The following is a 14838-nucleotide window of genomic DNA, read 5'->3' on the forward strand; positions in this document are numbered from 1 at the left end:
TTACTGTAGTCCTCAATGCTTTCCAAGGCAGGCAAAAATTCCCTCCAGGTTCCTCTGCTCAACCCTAAGCAGATTTATTGGATGGACATTTACATACCCCAAGGTCCATCCTTGTGGAGATTGATGCTCTCTGAGCTACAACACGAATATTAAGATCTGTTGTGTCTTTGGACTCTCCTGGAGGGATTTTCCAAAGCTGTCTCAGACAGCTGGAGTCAGAGGCAAAGCTCTTCCAGGGGGCTTTAAACACACCTGACCCCTTCCTGAAGGGCTATGCTTTTGTCCCACAAAAGCAGACGCTGTATTTGATCCACTTTCCAGAAGGGAGCAGCAAAAGGATTCTGTGTGAGAGGAGGGATAAGGAGGAATATCTGTGGGTTGAGTCAGGAGAGAGGCAGAGTCAAATCCCTCTGCAGTGCTCGTGATGCAGAACAAACCAAGGCAGGTTTTATTCTGCCTTTTCAATCCCAGGGTGGCAAAAACCATTCAAAGGGTTTGAGATCCATGACAGCTCCTCTGGTGTATCCCAGACACCCCATACTTAGGGCAGTGGAAGGAGATTTACAGGCCCCACATTCTTCATTCCAGTGCAGACATTCCACAAACAGCGTGACACTGATTTGTTTCTATTTTCCCTTTCTTGTCTCCTGGCAGGGAACCACCAACCAGACCTGCATCCTGTGGGATGAAAATGATGGGTGAGTTCTGTGGGTTTCTCTTTAGCTCTCACAGGTCTGTTTGCTTTTTTGAGTGAAATCATCACAATTTTAGCAGTGATGTGTCAGTTCTTGCTCTCTCTACTCAGTATTTTCTTCGCCCTAGTGGGGAGTGCTTCTTCCTTCACACATGCACTGCTTCTCTCTGAGCTGTCCTTTAGTGCTGTTTTGGATTTTTCCACATAAAGGATGCATGAACTGGGACCCAGGACTGTGGAACTTTTCAGACTGAGCTCAGCACAGCTGTGCTTGGCTCTCTGCAGTGCTTGGCTCACCCCAAATTATGCACCATAAGGAGAGTAACAAAAAATCAGTTGCAAATATGGCCTGTGGAGGTGAAGTTCAGGTGATATGAACTTTACATTGTGCTGCTTTGATATAGAAAAATTATTTTTGCCGGAATTCCAGTGATGATTGGTGCTCTTCAGGAGGGTTTGAGTGATGTGCTTGTGGCCAGCAGGGAAAAAAAACAATCCCAACAAAGAGTTGGGACCATAAATCCCATATGGGGAGTAGTTGTCAAAGAATGTGCATCTTAGAAAGGAAAAAAAAAAAACCCCACTCTGAAAGTGAGGTCTTAAATCCTGAGTGAACTTGACAAGGATACAAAGTGTTTGATTTAATGGTGGTTTTACTTCACTGACTTTTGCATCTCAGTTTGAGCACTTACCTGGCTCCTCTTCTGCTTGCAGTCAGCTCCTCTCCTTGAGATCTCAGACATTTGGCACATGCCCCTGCATTTATTATTATTATTTATTATTATTACCAGCAGCATCTGAAAAATGATTCCATTCTTGTCCTTTTATGCTCCATTAAGTAGCATATGCACACAGAGGCAGGCAACATATTTACACTCAGCTCAGTTCCCGTTGGTCTGGGATTAATTTGGCATCTCTGAGTGGATCCAAAGCAAAGCTGAAGAACCCAGAGGTTCTCCCTGCTTGTGGAATCACACCTGTGTTGTAGCCCAGGGCAGAACTGGTCCCTCTGGCTTCTAGTGAAAATTGCTTCAAGTGTTAGAAGATGGTTGAGATGCAGGTGGTCTTTTAAGAAATTAATAAAAGGGGTTTTATAATATTTTCTGTGCACCAAAGAGTGTGTGGGTCAGCACAGAGGGTTGGATAGGGGAGCAGATTCAGGAGCTGGCCTGATCTGCTAGATCTGTTGTTTCTCCATGCTGGAATAGAATTAAAGCACTTGTACAACAACCCAATTTTTGGCAAGTAAAGGCAGGAGCTGGAACCACTGCCCCTTTTGCTCTGCACTCCATCCTATTACTTTTGGCTTTCCAAAAGCAGAGAGAGGGTTGTGTCCAGGAACATGGAGATGTTTCCCTGCCATGCTCAGACCTGGATTTCATTAGCTGCAGTCTGAGCATGAAAAGAGCAAAATCCAGTTTGGGAGTGGCTGAGCGACAGGGATGCCATTCAGGGTGGGTACAGGAATCTGTCAGAGCTGGCACTGGGAAGTGCCTGGTGGGACACAGATGAAGGTTTGCTCAATGCTGAGCATGGACTGAGAGGTTTGGATGGATTTTCTGAGCTGGAGGCAAAGCAGTGCCCAGTTCAGCATCATCAGCTCTGCCTCATCCTAGAGAATGGTTTGGGTTGGAAGGGATCCTAAAGATCATCTCATTCCAACTCCCTAGACCAGGTATTCCTGCCCTGGGAGCTCTGGCTGCTCCACACTCTTCCTCCCAAGGCTCAGCAGCTTCTTGGGCTGCCTGCCTGTTGTCCCTCTGGGAGTGCAGGAGGCTGGGATTCCTTTCAGTCTTCCATCCCTGCATCCTCATGGCACCAAAGAATGGAAGCTAAGAGCTGAGCAGGAAATTTCTTGGCACCAAAGCCACAGTTTAGTTTTCAAGCATGGATTCCAACCCCCCAGCAGATTGGTTGTGCAAATGCTGCTGCTAAGCCTCCATTTCCCCCATGTTTTGGGATTTTGGGGGGTGTGTGTGCACGCCTGCAAGTGTTTGCAACCAACATTTACAATCTTGAGCAGCTGAAAAGCCCCAGATCCTGATGTCAGCAGATTTTTGCTCAGACAATGTTCCAAAACTTAGAGCTGATCCGGCGAGCTCTGGCAAGGGGAGCTGCCAAGCTGTTTGTGCAATATTTTAAAAGCTGATTTGCACAACATTTTAAAGCTGATTTGCACAACATTTTAAAGCTGATTTTCTACCTCTGCTGCCTCCTGGGAAAGTCTAATGAAAGGCAAATTATGCAAACCCTGTTCCCCAGTCGTGACTGATCACCTCAAACTTGAACAGCACTCTGGAGCTGTTGAGGAGTTGGAATCACAATTTTGGGTAATAGTTTTCTGCTTGGAACAAGAACTTTTGCACTCTGGACTTGTTGCCTGGTATGTGGTAGAGGTCCTGATTGGTGGCTCTGTGCCAGGAAACCCTATGGTTCAGCCACTGTTTTGTGGTTCCCATCTTTGCTCCCATCTTCTCCTTCCTGCCACCTCTCTCTGTGGCCTGGAGGTTTTCCCACCGATCAGTCTCAATAGGTGGTTGTGCAAATGGGTGAAATCAAGGATGTCCCATCCCTGGAAGTGTTCAGGATCAGGTTGGATGGGGCTGTGAGTAACCTGGTCTAGGGGAAAGTGTCCCTGTCCATGGCAGAGGTTGGAATTAAATGTTCTTGAAGGTTCTTTCCAAGCCGAACCATTCTGTGATTCTGTGAAATCCCATTTCCCATTTCTCACCAATTTAATGGAATTACAGCTTCATTTTCCTGCCTGTTCTCCCCCCTGCTGCATTCCCTGCAGCCCAAGCCAGCCTGTTGATGGCAAATCCCCATTTGCTGTGCCTTGAATTATCATCTTCACATCAATTATCACAGCGTGCTCTTTGAGGGTCCATGCTTCAATGCACCTAGTGGCCAGTGTCACCCACTCATTCTACTTCACCTGTGGAACCTCCCATCCCTATTCCTTCCTAAATACTCCAGATAAGGCTTATCACAAAGAGCAAAAACCCAACGAGGGCCATTCTCTGTCAGAACACACATGGCCCCTCCTCCACGTTATTAATTCCACTGAGCCAGTCCAACTTCCAGTAATCAAACCTTTAACGCCTACCTTAATATTTTTGCAAACATTTGACTATTTAGAATTCAAAGAAGAAAGATTATAGAATAAGAAGACAATTGTGAATCAGGTTGCTTTCTCAGAAGATGCTGAGACCCCTCAAGATTCCTCTTGTGCCACTCTCCATGTTCCTGCTCCAAGGATGGGTGGACAGGTGGAGCTTCCCCACACTCACAGTCACCCACCTGAGGCTGCAGAATTTTGTGACCCAAATTCCACCTGATTCCAGTGATCCAGCCTCTGGATTTAACCCCTTGCCTCCTGTGACAGACCAGGTACAGAGGCTGGAAACCTGGAGCAATCCTCCCATGACAGCTCCAGCCTGTTCCTGCAGACACCTGAGTTTCTAATCCCATCCAGAGCATGCCAAAATCCTTTAAAGGCCACTTAAAATCCATGGGCCATGAAGGGTTGGACTGTAAAATTGCAATTAGAATCAGACAATTATCTGGTGACCATGTGCTTCCTCAAAGATGGAGCTGTCGAACAGAGCACTTGGAAATAAAAAAAAGAGGAAGAACCCTTGAGTGTTCATTCATTTGCATTTAGATGGATATTTAAGCTTGTACTATTAACAATGGATTTTTGATTTATTAATCCCAGCCCCTTTGAGTGACTCTGAGATTCGTGGGTGGCACCTCTGCCTCTCTTTTCTCTTTCCCTTGCCCCCAACTCCTCATGGCATGAAATAAGAGGGGAGAAGATCAGGGACTAATTTCTGTTGTGTTGGGCGCTGTGAGTGTGATTAATGACCTTAGCATGGGCTGGGTAAATTGAAAGTTGAAATCAGAGAATGATTTGGGATTCTCTGGCTCTCCTCCAAGGGTATTCATCTGGAGTAATTATTGTCTGGCTAGCCCTGATGAAGTGAAAACCCAGGCAGGATCTGGTCTCCTGCTCCCTCTTTCTCCTCCTGGACAGGGGAGGAGTTGATAAATACATCCATGGTTGTGTGATCATGTTCTTGTGCTTCACTAGAGTTTCATTTCTCACCTGCCTTGCCCAGGGATGTCATTTGGCAATGGGAACAGGGAGACAGAGCCAAGGTTTGTTACTGGGGGTGACAGCATCCCTTCATGTGTCTTTACAACTCCTTGACAGGACATTTTAATGAGGTTGGAGTCAGTCTCTTCTCCCAGGTAACAAGGGACAGGACAAGAGGAAACGGCCTCAAGATGCACCAGTGGAGGTTTAGATTGGATATTAGGAAAAGATTCTTCACTGGGAAAGTGGTCAGGCTTTGAACAGGCTGCCCAGGGAAGTGGTGGAGTCACCACTCCTGGGAGTGTTCCAAAAAATGTGTGGATGTGGATGAATGTGTGGATACTTGGGGATGAAGTATAGTGGTGGACATGGCAATGGTGGGTCAAGAGTTGGGTTGATCTTTTCCAGCCTTAACAATTCCATGATTCTCTGGCTGCAGAGGAAGGTTTGGGGCTATTCAGTGTTACAAAGAAGTCCTGCTGCCCCATGGGGCTGATGAATCTGGGTTCAGGCCATCAAAGCTGTGTTTGGGTGTTCTTTGAGCACGGGATCAGGTAAATGAGGAGAATTGGTGTGAGATGGAAAGGGACAGTCACAAACCACAAAGTCTGGGGTGTCAGACAGGGACATGGAGTGATGGGGCAAGGGGAAATAGGCTTTAAAGTGAAATAAAGTAGATTGGATATTAGGATGAAATTATTTAGTGTGAGGGTGTTGTTGGAACCCTGGAAACTGGAATGCCCAGGAAAGCCCCATCCCTGGAACTGTCCAAGACCAGGGTGGATAGGGCTTAGAGCAACCTGGGATAGTGGGAAATGTCCCTGGCCATGGCAGGAGGGTGGAATGAGAAGAAATTTAAAGTCCCTTCCATCCCAAAATCCCGTGAAGGGTCCGGAGAGACAATACGGGATCAGGCTGCAACAAGTGAGCACTACTTGTCCCCTCCTTGGTGACAACAGGGTCCAAGCCAGCTGAGAGCTTGTATTTTAGCCCCTGGTGTAGGACACAAAATCAGGCCATGCAGGTGTGAAATCCAACCCCAGGCACACAAAGAGAGATCCAGCATTGCCAGGGGAACCCTCATCCCTCAGGGAACACCTGGCTCCATCGAGCAGCTCCTCTGTCTCATTTTAATAACTAAGCATTATAATAACCAGGCATTACAATAACTGATTTCAAGAGGCCTTTCCAAACCTTCCAAAATATTTGCATAAAAGCTTTTCTGCTCTTGGAAGAGAAAGCACCTCGGGAATCTGTGGTTTTAATTCAAGGACACCCTCGGCTTCCCTTGGGAAAGATTGTTCCAGTAATTAAAGCCTTTCACCTACCTGACTTGGGAAATGCAAACCTCACTGTTTAGGAAGGTGACCTGTGTGAGCAAGGTTAGGCTTGGAGAACAGAACAAACACTGCCTCGGCTCTGGGGTGAGGTGAAATCACCTGGAAACTCATGATATCCTAAAATACAACTCCCAGAGGCTGAGAACAGTCCTGTTCATGGGATTTTTTCAGAAGGAAACTTCTTGAGGAGTAGGGTGTGGGTTGGTCCTGGAGGTGCCAGAGCCACAAACCACTGTGAGAGTTTTGAAGTGTCAGAACAAGTATTTTCAGGGTGTTTTTGTTTGTTTGCTTTGTCTGGAACAACTCAGAGGAACCCCCAAAATATCCTAGAAGGAGGAATTATTTGTATAATTTTTTTCATAGGGTAATTGTACTCTTTAGTGTTTATGGTCTGGATACCCCATGAATCTTGAAGTGCAGCTGCTTTGCTTGAAATTCCCTTTTTTTTTTTTTGGGTGGGATATCCAGTGTCTAATCTGCAGAATACCAAGCTGTCTGAATTCCTGACTGCACATCCTACAGGATAAAAGAAAAATCCTTGCAAGGCAGCACAAGGAGCAGGACATGCTGTGAGTTCCATGAGCTCCACACCACTTGTTGAAAGAGAAAGGCATTAACTTTTCTTTCCTTTTTGGTGCTTTTTGGGGATTTTTGTGATTCCAGCCTTGCTGCTCTGATTCCCTTTGGAATGTACAGCTCCCTTGGTTCCTCTACTCCCCACCACCAGAAACGTGTCACGCAGGAATTATCTTATCTCTAACATCCCACAGAAATCATTTTGCTCATCACATCAGGAATTGTCATATCTCTAACATCCCACAGAAATCATTTTGCTCATCACATCTCCCAGCGCCTGTCTTTTGAAGAAAAGCTTTCCAAAGTCAAGAAGCAGCTTCTCTTTCCCCCTGTCTGTCACCCAGAGCATCAATGACCCTGCCAGAGCTGTAGATCAGGAACTCACAGCCTGTCTGTGCTGACAGGGATGAATGATTCCCCCAGATACAGACACTTCACAGAGTCACAGAATGGTTTGGGTTGGAAGGACCTCAGAGGTCCTCAACTTCCACCCCCTGCCATGGCCAGGGACACCTTCCATTATCCCAGGTTGCTCCAAGCCCCATCCAGCCTGGCCTTGGACTATTCCAGGGATGGGGCAGCCACGGCTTCTATGGGCAACCTGTGCCAGGGCCTTGCCATCCTCACAGGGAAGAATTTCTCCCTAATATCCCACCTAAATCCACTCTTTTTCAGCTTAAAGCCAATCCCCCTTGTCCTGGCTCTCCATCTCTTGTCCAAAGTCCCTCTCCTGCTGTCTTGGAGCCCCTTTATGCACTGGAAAGGGTTCTAGGGTGTCCTTGATGCTTTATTTTTCCACACTGAACACCCCCAGCTCTCCCAGCTGGGCTCCATCCCTGATCATTTTTGTGGTCTCCTCTGGAATCTCTCCAGCAGTTCCACGTCCTTCTGATGTTGGAGGCCTCAGAGTTTGACACAGTCCAGGAAGGGTCTCACAGGAGCAGAGCAGAGGTCACCTCCCTTGACCTGGTGGTCTGTTAAAACCCAAAAACCCTGTGAGAAATCAGTGCACTGCTCTCCCCTTTGGATCTATTAATGACTTATTACATATTAATTTATACAAATTATATATTATATATATATATTTTACTGCAACAATCCAGCTGTGAAGGAACAACAATGCCCTTCATGTGACCCCAAACATGTTCTGGTGTTTGCCAGTCCCCCTGTTCCAGCTCTCCATTGCCCTTAATCAGTTCAATTCCCCACATCTTCAGCTGCAAGTCCTGCCTTTCCCAACTGCTCCTGTGGATGTGTTGAGGGGATGTCAGTGAGGGAAGAAAGCCTCGTGCTGGCTACACAGGGGCATGCAGGGAGGTTAATCTGAATATTCCCATTAGTTCCCCTGTGTTAAACCCAGTTAGAAGGATCCCTTAATTCAGCCTGTCTGACTGCACTTGCAGTGTGCAACCAGGCAGATGGAATTATGGTCCCAGGAGGCTTTTTCCAGCCCTGGGTGAGAGCAGACAAAACAGGGCAATGCAGTGAAAGCCAGTCACACCTCCACAGCCTGAGGATTTGTCCCTGGGCTCTGGGGCTGCTGGGAGCACAAAGAAGGGCAGATTTCAGGGGGCTGTTTTGCCAGACACCTCCTTTGTTACAAGGACACCTTTTCCTGATTTTGATTTATTAATCCCAGCCTCTTTGAGTGACTCTGAGATTTGTGGGTGGCGCCTCTGCCTCTCTCTTCTCTTTCCCTTGCTCCCAACTCCTCATGGCATGAAATAAGAGGGGAGAAGATCAGGGACTAATTGGTGTCTCCTAAGATCAGGGACTGGGAGTTGTTACCTGGATTCCAGGTGCTTCAGGAAAGAGGTGGCAAATTCTGTCAGCACAAATCAGCAGAGCACGGGGCTGTGTCCATCCCTGTTTGGGACAGGAGTTAAACTCCTTTGACCTTCCCAGTGGTCAGAATTGTCCACAGAAATGGGAAAGCAGGTGCTGGATTGTTCTCCAGTGCTTTTCACAGTACAGGATGCAGGAGAAGCTGAGCAGGAGAACTCAGGGCCTTTGCTGCCTGCCAGCAGAGCAGGGTTTAATGGCTTTTGACAGAAGGGAAAAGGGGAGAGGACAGAGGGGAGGGGACAGAGGATTCAGAGACCCTGAATCAAATGTTCCCTTGCTTCCCTAGCCAAATCAGGAATATGGGTGGAATTAATGAATTCTCTCTACAGACCTGGCAGAAGCCAGACACTGACACCTGGAGGATGCTCCCACTGGGAAGGGGCTTTGGGTTCAGTGATTCCCAGCCTCAGCTCAGTGCAGAGGGTGAGAGCTGGAGCCTCGGGATGGTTTCTGTGTTCCCATGTGTTTGTGCTGGGTATTCTGAAAAAAAACCAAACAAACAAGCACCAGGAACAGCTGATGGAGCATCGGGGGGGGCGGGGGGGGGGGGGGGCTCAGCCTGGAGAAAAGGAGGCTCAGGAGGGACCTTCTGGCTCTCCACAAGTCCCTGACAGGAGGGGCAGCCAGGTGAGGGTCAATCTCTTCTCCCAGGTAATAATTGACAGGAGGAAACAGCCTCAAGTCACACCAGGGAAGGTTTGGATTGGATATTAGGGAAAATTACTTCGTGGAAAGAGCGGTCGAGCCCTGGAACAGGCAGCCCAGGCTGGTGGCTGAGTCACCATCCCCAGAGGGATTTAAAGATGCACAGATGTGGCACTTGGGGTTGAGGTTTAGTGGTGAACGTGGCAGTGCTGGGTCAAGAGTTTGGCTTGAGGATCTTTTCCAAACAACAATTCCATGGTTCTGTGGCTGCATCCCTATCTGGCCTGCATCCCTGCCAGCTCTCCTGGACATGCCAGGCTGATGAGGGTGGCTTGTGGTGGAAATCCAACTTGACTTCCCAGGCTGCATGCGGAGACTCCAGGCTGTAACAACACAGCCCAGGCATCTGTGTGCTGGTGGAGAGCTTTGGATCACAGCTCCAGGCCTTGAAGTGTGGGGAAAAAAGGCAGACTGGGGAAACCTGCTGCCTGATTTTGGTGTGCTCTAACTCCAGTGACACAACAGGGTGCAGCTTTGAACCAAGCTTCGAGACAGGCTCAGGTGCAGGGAGGAGACACAAGAGCTGCACCAGCAGAATGCTCTGCACCCTCAGAGGTGAAAATTCAGAGTGGAGTCACTTTATCTCCACGTGCTTCTTTGCTGGATTGATTTAGTCTGCCTTTATGGGCACAAGAAATTCTGTCTGGCTACAGAGCACTGCTTTGCAAATGGTTCTGTCTCTAAACCTGCAGATCTTTCCAGGTCTGTATCCTCTGGAACGTTGGCTTTGCTGGGAGCTGTGGGCTCCAGAGCAGCCTGTGCATGATTTGAGGAAGGTGTGTTATGACCACAAGTGCCTCAGGACCAGGGCTGGACAAAGCCCAGACCATCAGCACTAGGTAGATGTTTGAGCAGGTGATGTTTTTATGTTTTATCTTTGCTAAGGATACATGAAGAAGTTTCCCCATCAGGCTTCTTTGTTCAACTTTCTTGCAAGATTGAGGCAAGTTCAGATGAACTTCTTAAAATGCCTAATTTTTTAATGAATCCTTGAACAGCAATTGAGAAACAGCAGTATCCACCACAACCAAAATAAATTTTGTATTTCTAAAATTTCATCATTGAATCAGAGAATTGTTTGAGTAGAGAGGGACCTTCAAGATCATCCCATTCCACCCTGTTCCATGGGCAGGGACACCTTCCACTATCCCAGGTTGATCCAAGCTCCATCCAACCCGGCCTTGGACACTTCCAGAGATGGGGAAGTGGAACTTCTCTGGGCAACCTGTGCCAGGGCCTCACCACCCTCACAGGAAAGAATTTCTCCCTAATATCTAATTTTATCCATTTTGTCCATTCCAGTCCCAGACACCTCATTCTCATTATGGTATTCCATGGGGAATGGTCAGGGTGCAGGTTCTTGAGTCCATGGTGATGGACTGGCAGGATGGACAAGGTAGGACTGATGGATGTGGTGGAAAGGGCTCCAGAACTGGCACGCTGTGAATAAGGATGGGGAAAGTTTGCCCCTGTTTTAAAGAGGAGAAAAGGACTTGTGTTCATTTTCACCTGACTGCTTGTGCACCATGCTAGAAGATGAAATGCTAGAAGATTAAATGTTCTGCTAAAACAGCAGCAAAAAGAGGCCACAGTGCCCAGGATGCAGCCCTTGTCTAATGATGAACTTTCTGTGTGTCTGGGCAAATCAGTGTAAGCTTCGTGCCTCAGTTTTCCCTGAGCCTGCTGTGCTAAATAACATCAGACAGCTCCTCGAAATGTCAGGGAATCTGGGAGCAAGGAGCTCCTGTTAGTGAGCAAAAATAAGTATTCCTATTTAGCACTGAGATCTGGTTAGCTAAAGGTGAGTTTGGTGGTCAGACTGGTCACCCAGAAGAGCTCCCATTGTGTTTTTTTTGTTTTATATGGGCAGCAGGGAGTGTCACCACGTGAATTTTGGTCTTCATGAGGTGGAATGAGGAGACTCAGGGCCATCACTGTGAGATTGCTCATGTGAGGGCACGAGACACCAACTTATGCATCTCACCTGAGCTCTCCATGGCCTCTCAGCCCCATGGCAGAGAGGATTAGCAAAAAACATGGAATATCCAGCCTGATCTGACAGCCAACTCAATGTGGAGCTCAACAGATTTTCCCAGTGGCCATCCTGAAAGGCAATGAGCAAAACTCCCGGAGAGGACAAATCCTCTCTGTCCTGTCCATCAGATTTATTTGGATGCACTTTAACCCTCAGTCAGGAAAATAACTGATGCAGAGAGGTCAGAAAGCCCAATTTCATGGAAGAGAACAATTTTCAGACTTGTCAAGGCTCTTTCCAGGGCTTTGCAAATTCTTTAGTTCAATTATAGCGCTGACCAGTTGGAAGATGAGCGTTGATCTCCCAGAGCTCCCTTCTGCTTCAGGCCGGAGCTGCACCTCCAGGGGGTTTAATGGACACGTGGAATGTTGGTGGGATGTCAGGAGTGGGTTTGCTGGCTCTCTCTGAGGGAATAAATTCACCCTCTGCCAGAGCCTGGTGCATGGCAGGGTGAGGGTGGTGAGGCCCTGGCACAGGTTGCCCAGAGAAGCTGCGCCTGCCCCATCCCTGGGAGTGTCTAAGGCCAGCTTGGGCAGGGCTTGGAGCAACCTGGGGCAGTGGAAGGTGTCCCTGCCCATGGAAAAGGGTTGGAATGGGATGATCTTTAGGGCTCCTTCCAACCCAAACCACTCTGTGATTTTATGGTGGTGGCCTGAAGCCTGATCCAGCAAGAGCCTTGATCCTCCCAGGTTTGAGGAGAGCCTTTCCTCCTTTTCTTGCTGCTGAGGATGGAAGTGCAGGTGATGCCTTGTGAAGGCTGATCTAGAACAGAGACTGGACAGAGATAAAGAATAAAGTAGGGATTTATTAGAAGGTTTTAATGGATCTACCTTGGGCAGCACAAGAGCCCAGCCAGGGCTACACCCAAGATGAACCAAAATGGTCACAAAATGCACAACAGGTCATGGAGTCTCACACTTTTATATAAGTGTTGGTCCATTTGCATATTGGAGTTAATTGTCCAATTACAGCTTTAGCTCATGAAGTCCCATCCTTCTTGTTTTTCTCTCTTCAGTCCACGTTGTTTCTGCTCTTGGGCCTGAGATTTGGATCGTTTGTCCTTGGTCCCCAGCTAGAGAAGGAATTGTTTTGTCTCCCTACTCTGTGCAGAGAGCTCACCATCCCCTAATATGAAGCTCAGAATTACACACTAAAGCAGGACAGAATCTGAAAAATATAAAAGCTAAAACCTGAGGCCTCACAGACAGCAAAATGGGTGGGAAGCACATCAGTCCCCCTCATTTTTCGGTGATGGATCCAATCCACCACCAGCCAGCCAAGGAGACAGAAATGGAAAGGGTCATAATTGCACTGATGAGTGATGGGCTGTCCCCAGAACCAGAACTGTGTCATTTTCAGGTGGAGAAGGAGAAACTCAGGGATTGATTTCTCCTGTTACCCAGGAGGAGCAGAGCAGAGCCACAACTCAGCTCTCCTGCCCTCTCTCAGGGCTCTGCTCGTGGCTCTGAATAAAAGTTAACTGTGGCCTGTATTGGGAGAAAAGGAGCCCAGATGAGCTGGGATCCAAGAGTGCTATTCCTTTTTAGCTGTGGTTATTATTTATTTAATGGTGCATAGAACTCAAATGTCAAATCTTAAGGAAGGAATCTTCAAACCTCAGCAAGGCTTCTGACAGCTTCAAGGGCACTGCACAGGATTATCCCAGGGATTATCAATATGCATGTGATTTTTTTTTACCCATAATCCTAGGCTGGGGCCTGGGTACAGGGTTGTTTGCAGGATTTTTGTCTGTCAGCTGGGATATCTTTACCTTTAATCTTCCATGCCAGCCCAAACTGAAGCTGCAGTAATGTATCACTGCTGCTGGGAATTGTGTTCAGACAGATCTTTTCCAGTCCTGGTATCCCAAGTATTGGTCAAAACAGTGCTGGAGAGTTTAGTGACATTTAAAATATGTTCCAAGGGACTGTTTGGTTACTAGTAGTGATGAGGGAGGCAGAACTCTGTGATGCAAATCCCTAAAATCCAAGAAAAATGTGTCTCCAGAGATGCTGCGTGTGGAACAACACAAGGAGAGTGGAGGGAGCTGCCTGTGTCCAATATTACTGCAGGATCTGGGTCCTGACTGGGGAAATCATCTTTCAGCTACAAAGGTACTTGGAGGGAAGGGATTTTTGATGCCTAAGGTGTAATTTAGATATGCCCAAGATGTGGAGATCGAGAGTGAATGCAGGGATAGGGAAAGCACACACGTGGCTGTGGCTGTGTTGTAGCCCAAAGATTTTTTCAGTCATTAAAGTTGCACTGATGAGTCCCAGGAGAGGATCTGCTGCTCATCCCCAAGAGAAACAATTCAGGGTGAGGGGGGAGGCTGAAAATGTTTTGCATGAGACACGTGGAGCAGGGCAGGGGAAGAATCCCAGAATTGCCATTGGAATGGAATGGAATGGAATGGAATGGAATGGAACAGAATAGAATAGAATAGAATAGAATAGAATAGAATAGAATAGAATAGAATAGAATAGAATAGAATAGAATAGAATAGAATAGAATAGAATAGAATAGAATAGAATTTTCAGTTAAAAGGGACCTAAAACAATCATCAACTCCAACTGCCCAACCAAGTTGGGATAGTTCAGGTCTATCCAAAAGTTATTAGGAGGGTTTTCCAAATCCCTCTCAAACACTGACGGGTTTAAGACATTTATCACCTCTCTGGGAAGCCCGTTCCAGTGTTTGACAACCCTCTGTGTAAAGAAATGCTTCCTAAAATACAGTTTGAAGTGATAGTGAAGTGCATTCCACCACGGTGTTCCCAAGAATATCCTGTTTGTGGGACAAAAATGCTTTTGATTTTTTTTTTCCAGGTAGCTATAAAAAGAGCTCCCCTCTCCACCTCCGCTTCTGGAGGGCTGCTGTGTTTGTCTCCACTCAGGCATCAGCACCTCCCAAGTGTTGTTAGAAACGGTATCACAGCACCGGGCATTTCCCCGCTTCCCTGCTCATTTCTACCCAACTCTCTCAGTTTACAAGTGCAAAAGATGCTTTTGCTAATTGCCAGCTCTGCCAGCTCCTCCTGGGATCTGGGAGGCAGCTGAGGTTGTCCTGCCTGTTCTCTCTCCAGCAAAGAGCTGCTGCTGCAGTCTGTGAACCAGGGCTTACATGACTCCTATTACTGTCATGCCCCAGCATTTCGCAGCTTTCAGTGTGCTGTTATTGCAACTGGAGCTGAAAAAAACCCCAAACAACTCCTTTTCTAGGTCACTTACAGCTCTGACTTTTCTCTTACATTTGCCTTTACCCAGGTTAGTGTTTTTGGAGGGTTTAGGAGGGTGCAGTGTTGGTCCAATGACAAGTGTCACTTTTCTTTGGAGGCTTGCAGGGGTGAGACGGCTTCAAAATGCAGCAGAACTGACAGGAACTCTCAGAACATTTTCTGCTGCTCTGAAGCAGGAGCGACATGGGGACCTGCTCTCAGGTCCCCGGAACAAGGAGCATTTATTTTTGTCCTCCTGGCCTCCCTCCCTCCCCAGAAAAGCTTTCAGAAGAGGTGGCCTGGGAGCCCCCAGCTTGTGAGTGGTGC

General features: G+C 47.4%; 1 protein-coding gene across 13 annotated transcripts in view; it reads left to right on the forward strand.

Moving 5' to 3' along the window:
- ADGRB1 (adhesion G protein-coupled receptor B1) overlaps positions 1-14838 on the forward strand; it is a 288288-nt gene that overhangs the window by 168642 nt on the left and 104808 nt on the right. For all 13 annotated transcript variants that reach the window (XM_054514932.1, XM_036404287.2, XM_054514939.1 and 10 more), the window contains one exon: positions 655-698. In XM_054514932.1, coding sequence (XP_054370907.1) covers positions 655-698 — 44 coding nt within the window. The remainder of the gene's footprint in view (positions 1-654; positions 699-14838) is intronic.

This window comes from Molothrus ater, chromosome 1 (assembly GCF_012460135.2).
Source record: "Molothrus ater isolate BHLD 08-10-18 breed brown headed cowbird chromosome 1, BPBGC_Mater_1.1, whole genome shotgun sequence".
Taxonomy (NCBI): domain Eukaryota; kingdom Metazoa; phylum Chordata; class Aves; order Passeriformes; family Icteridae; genus Molothrus; species Molothrus ater.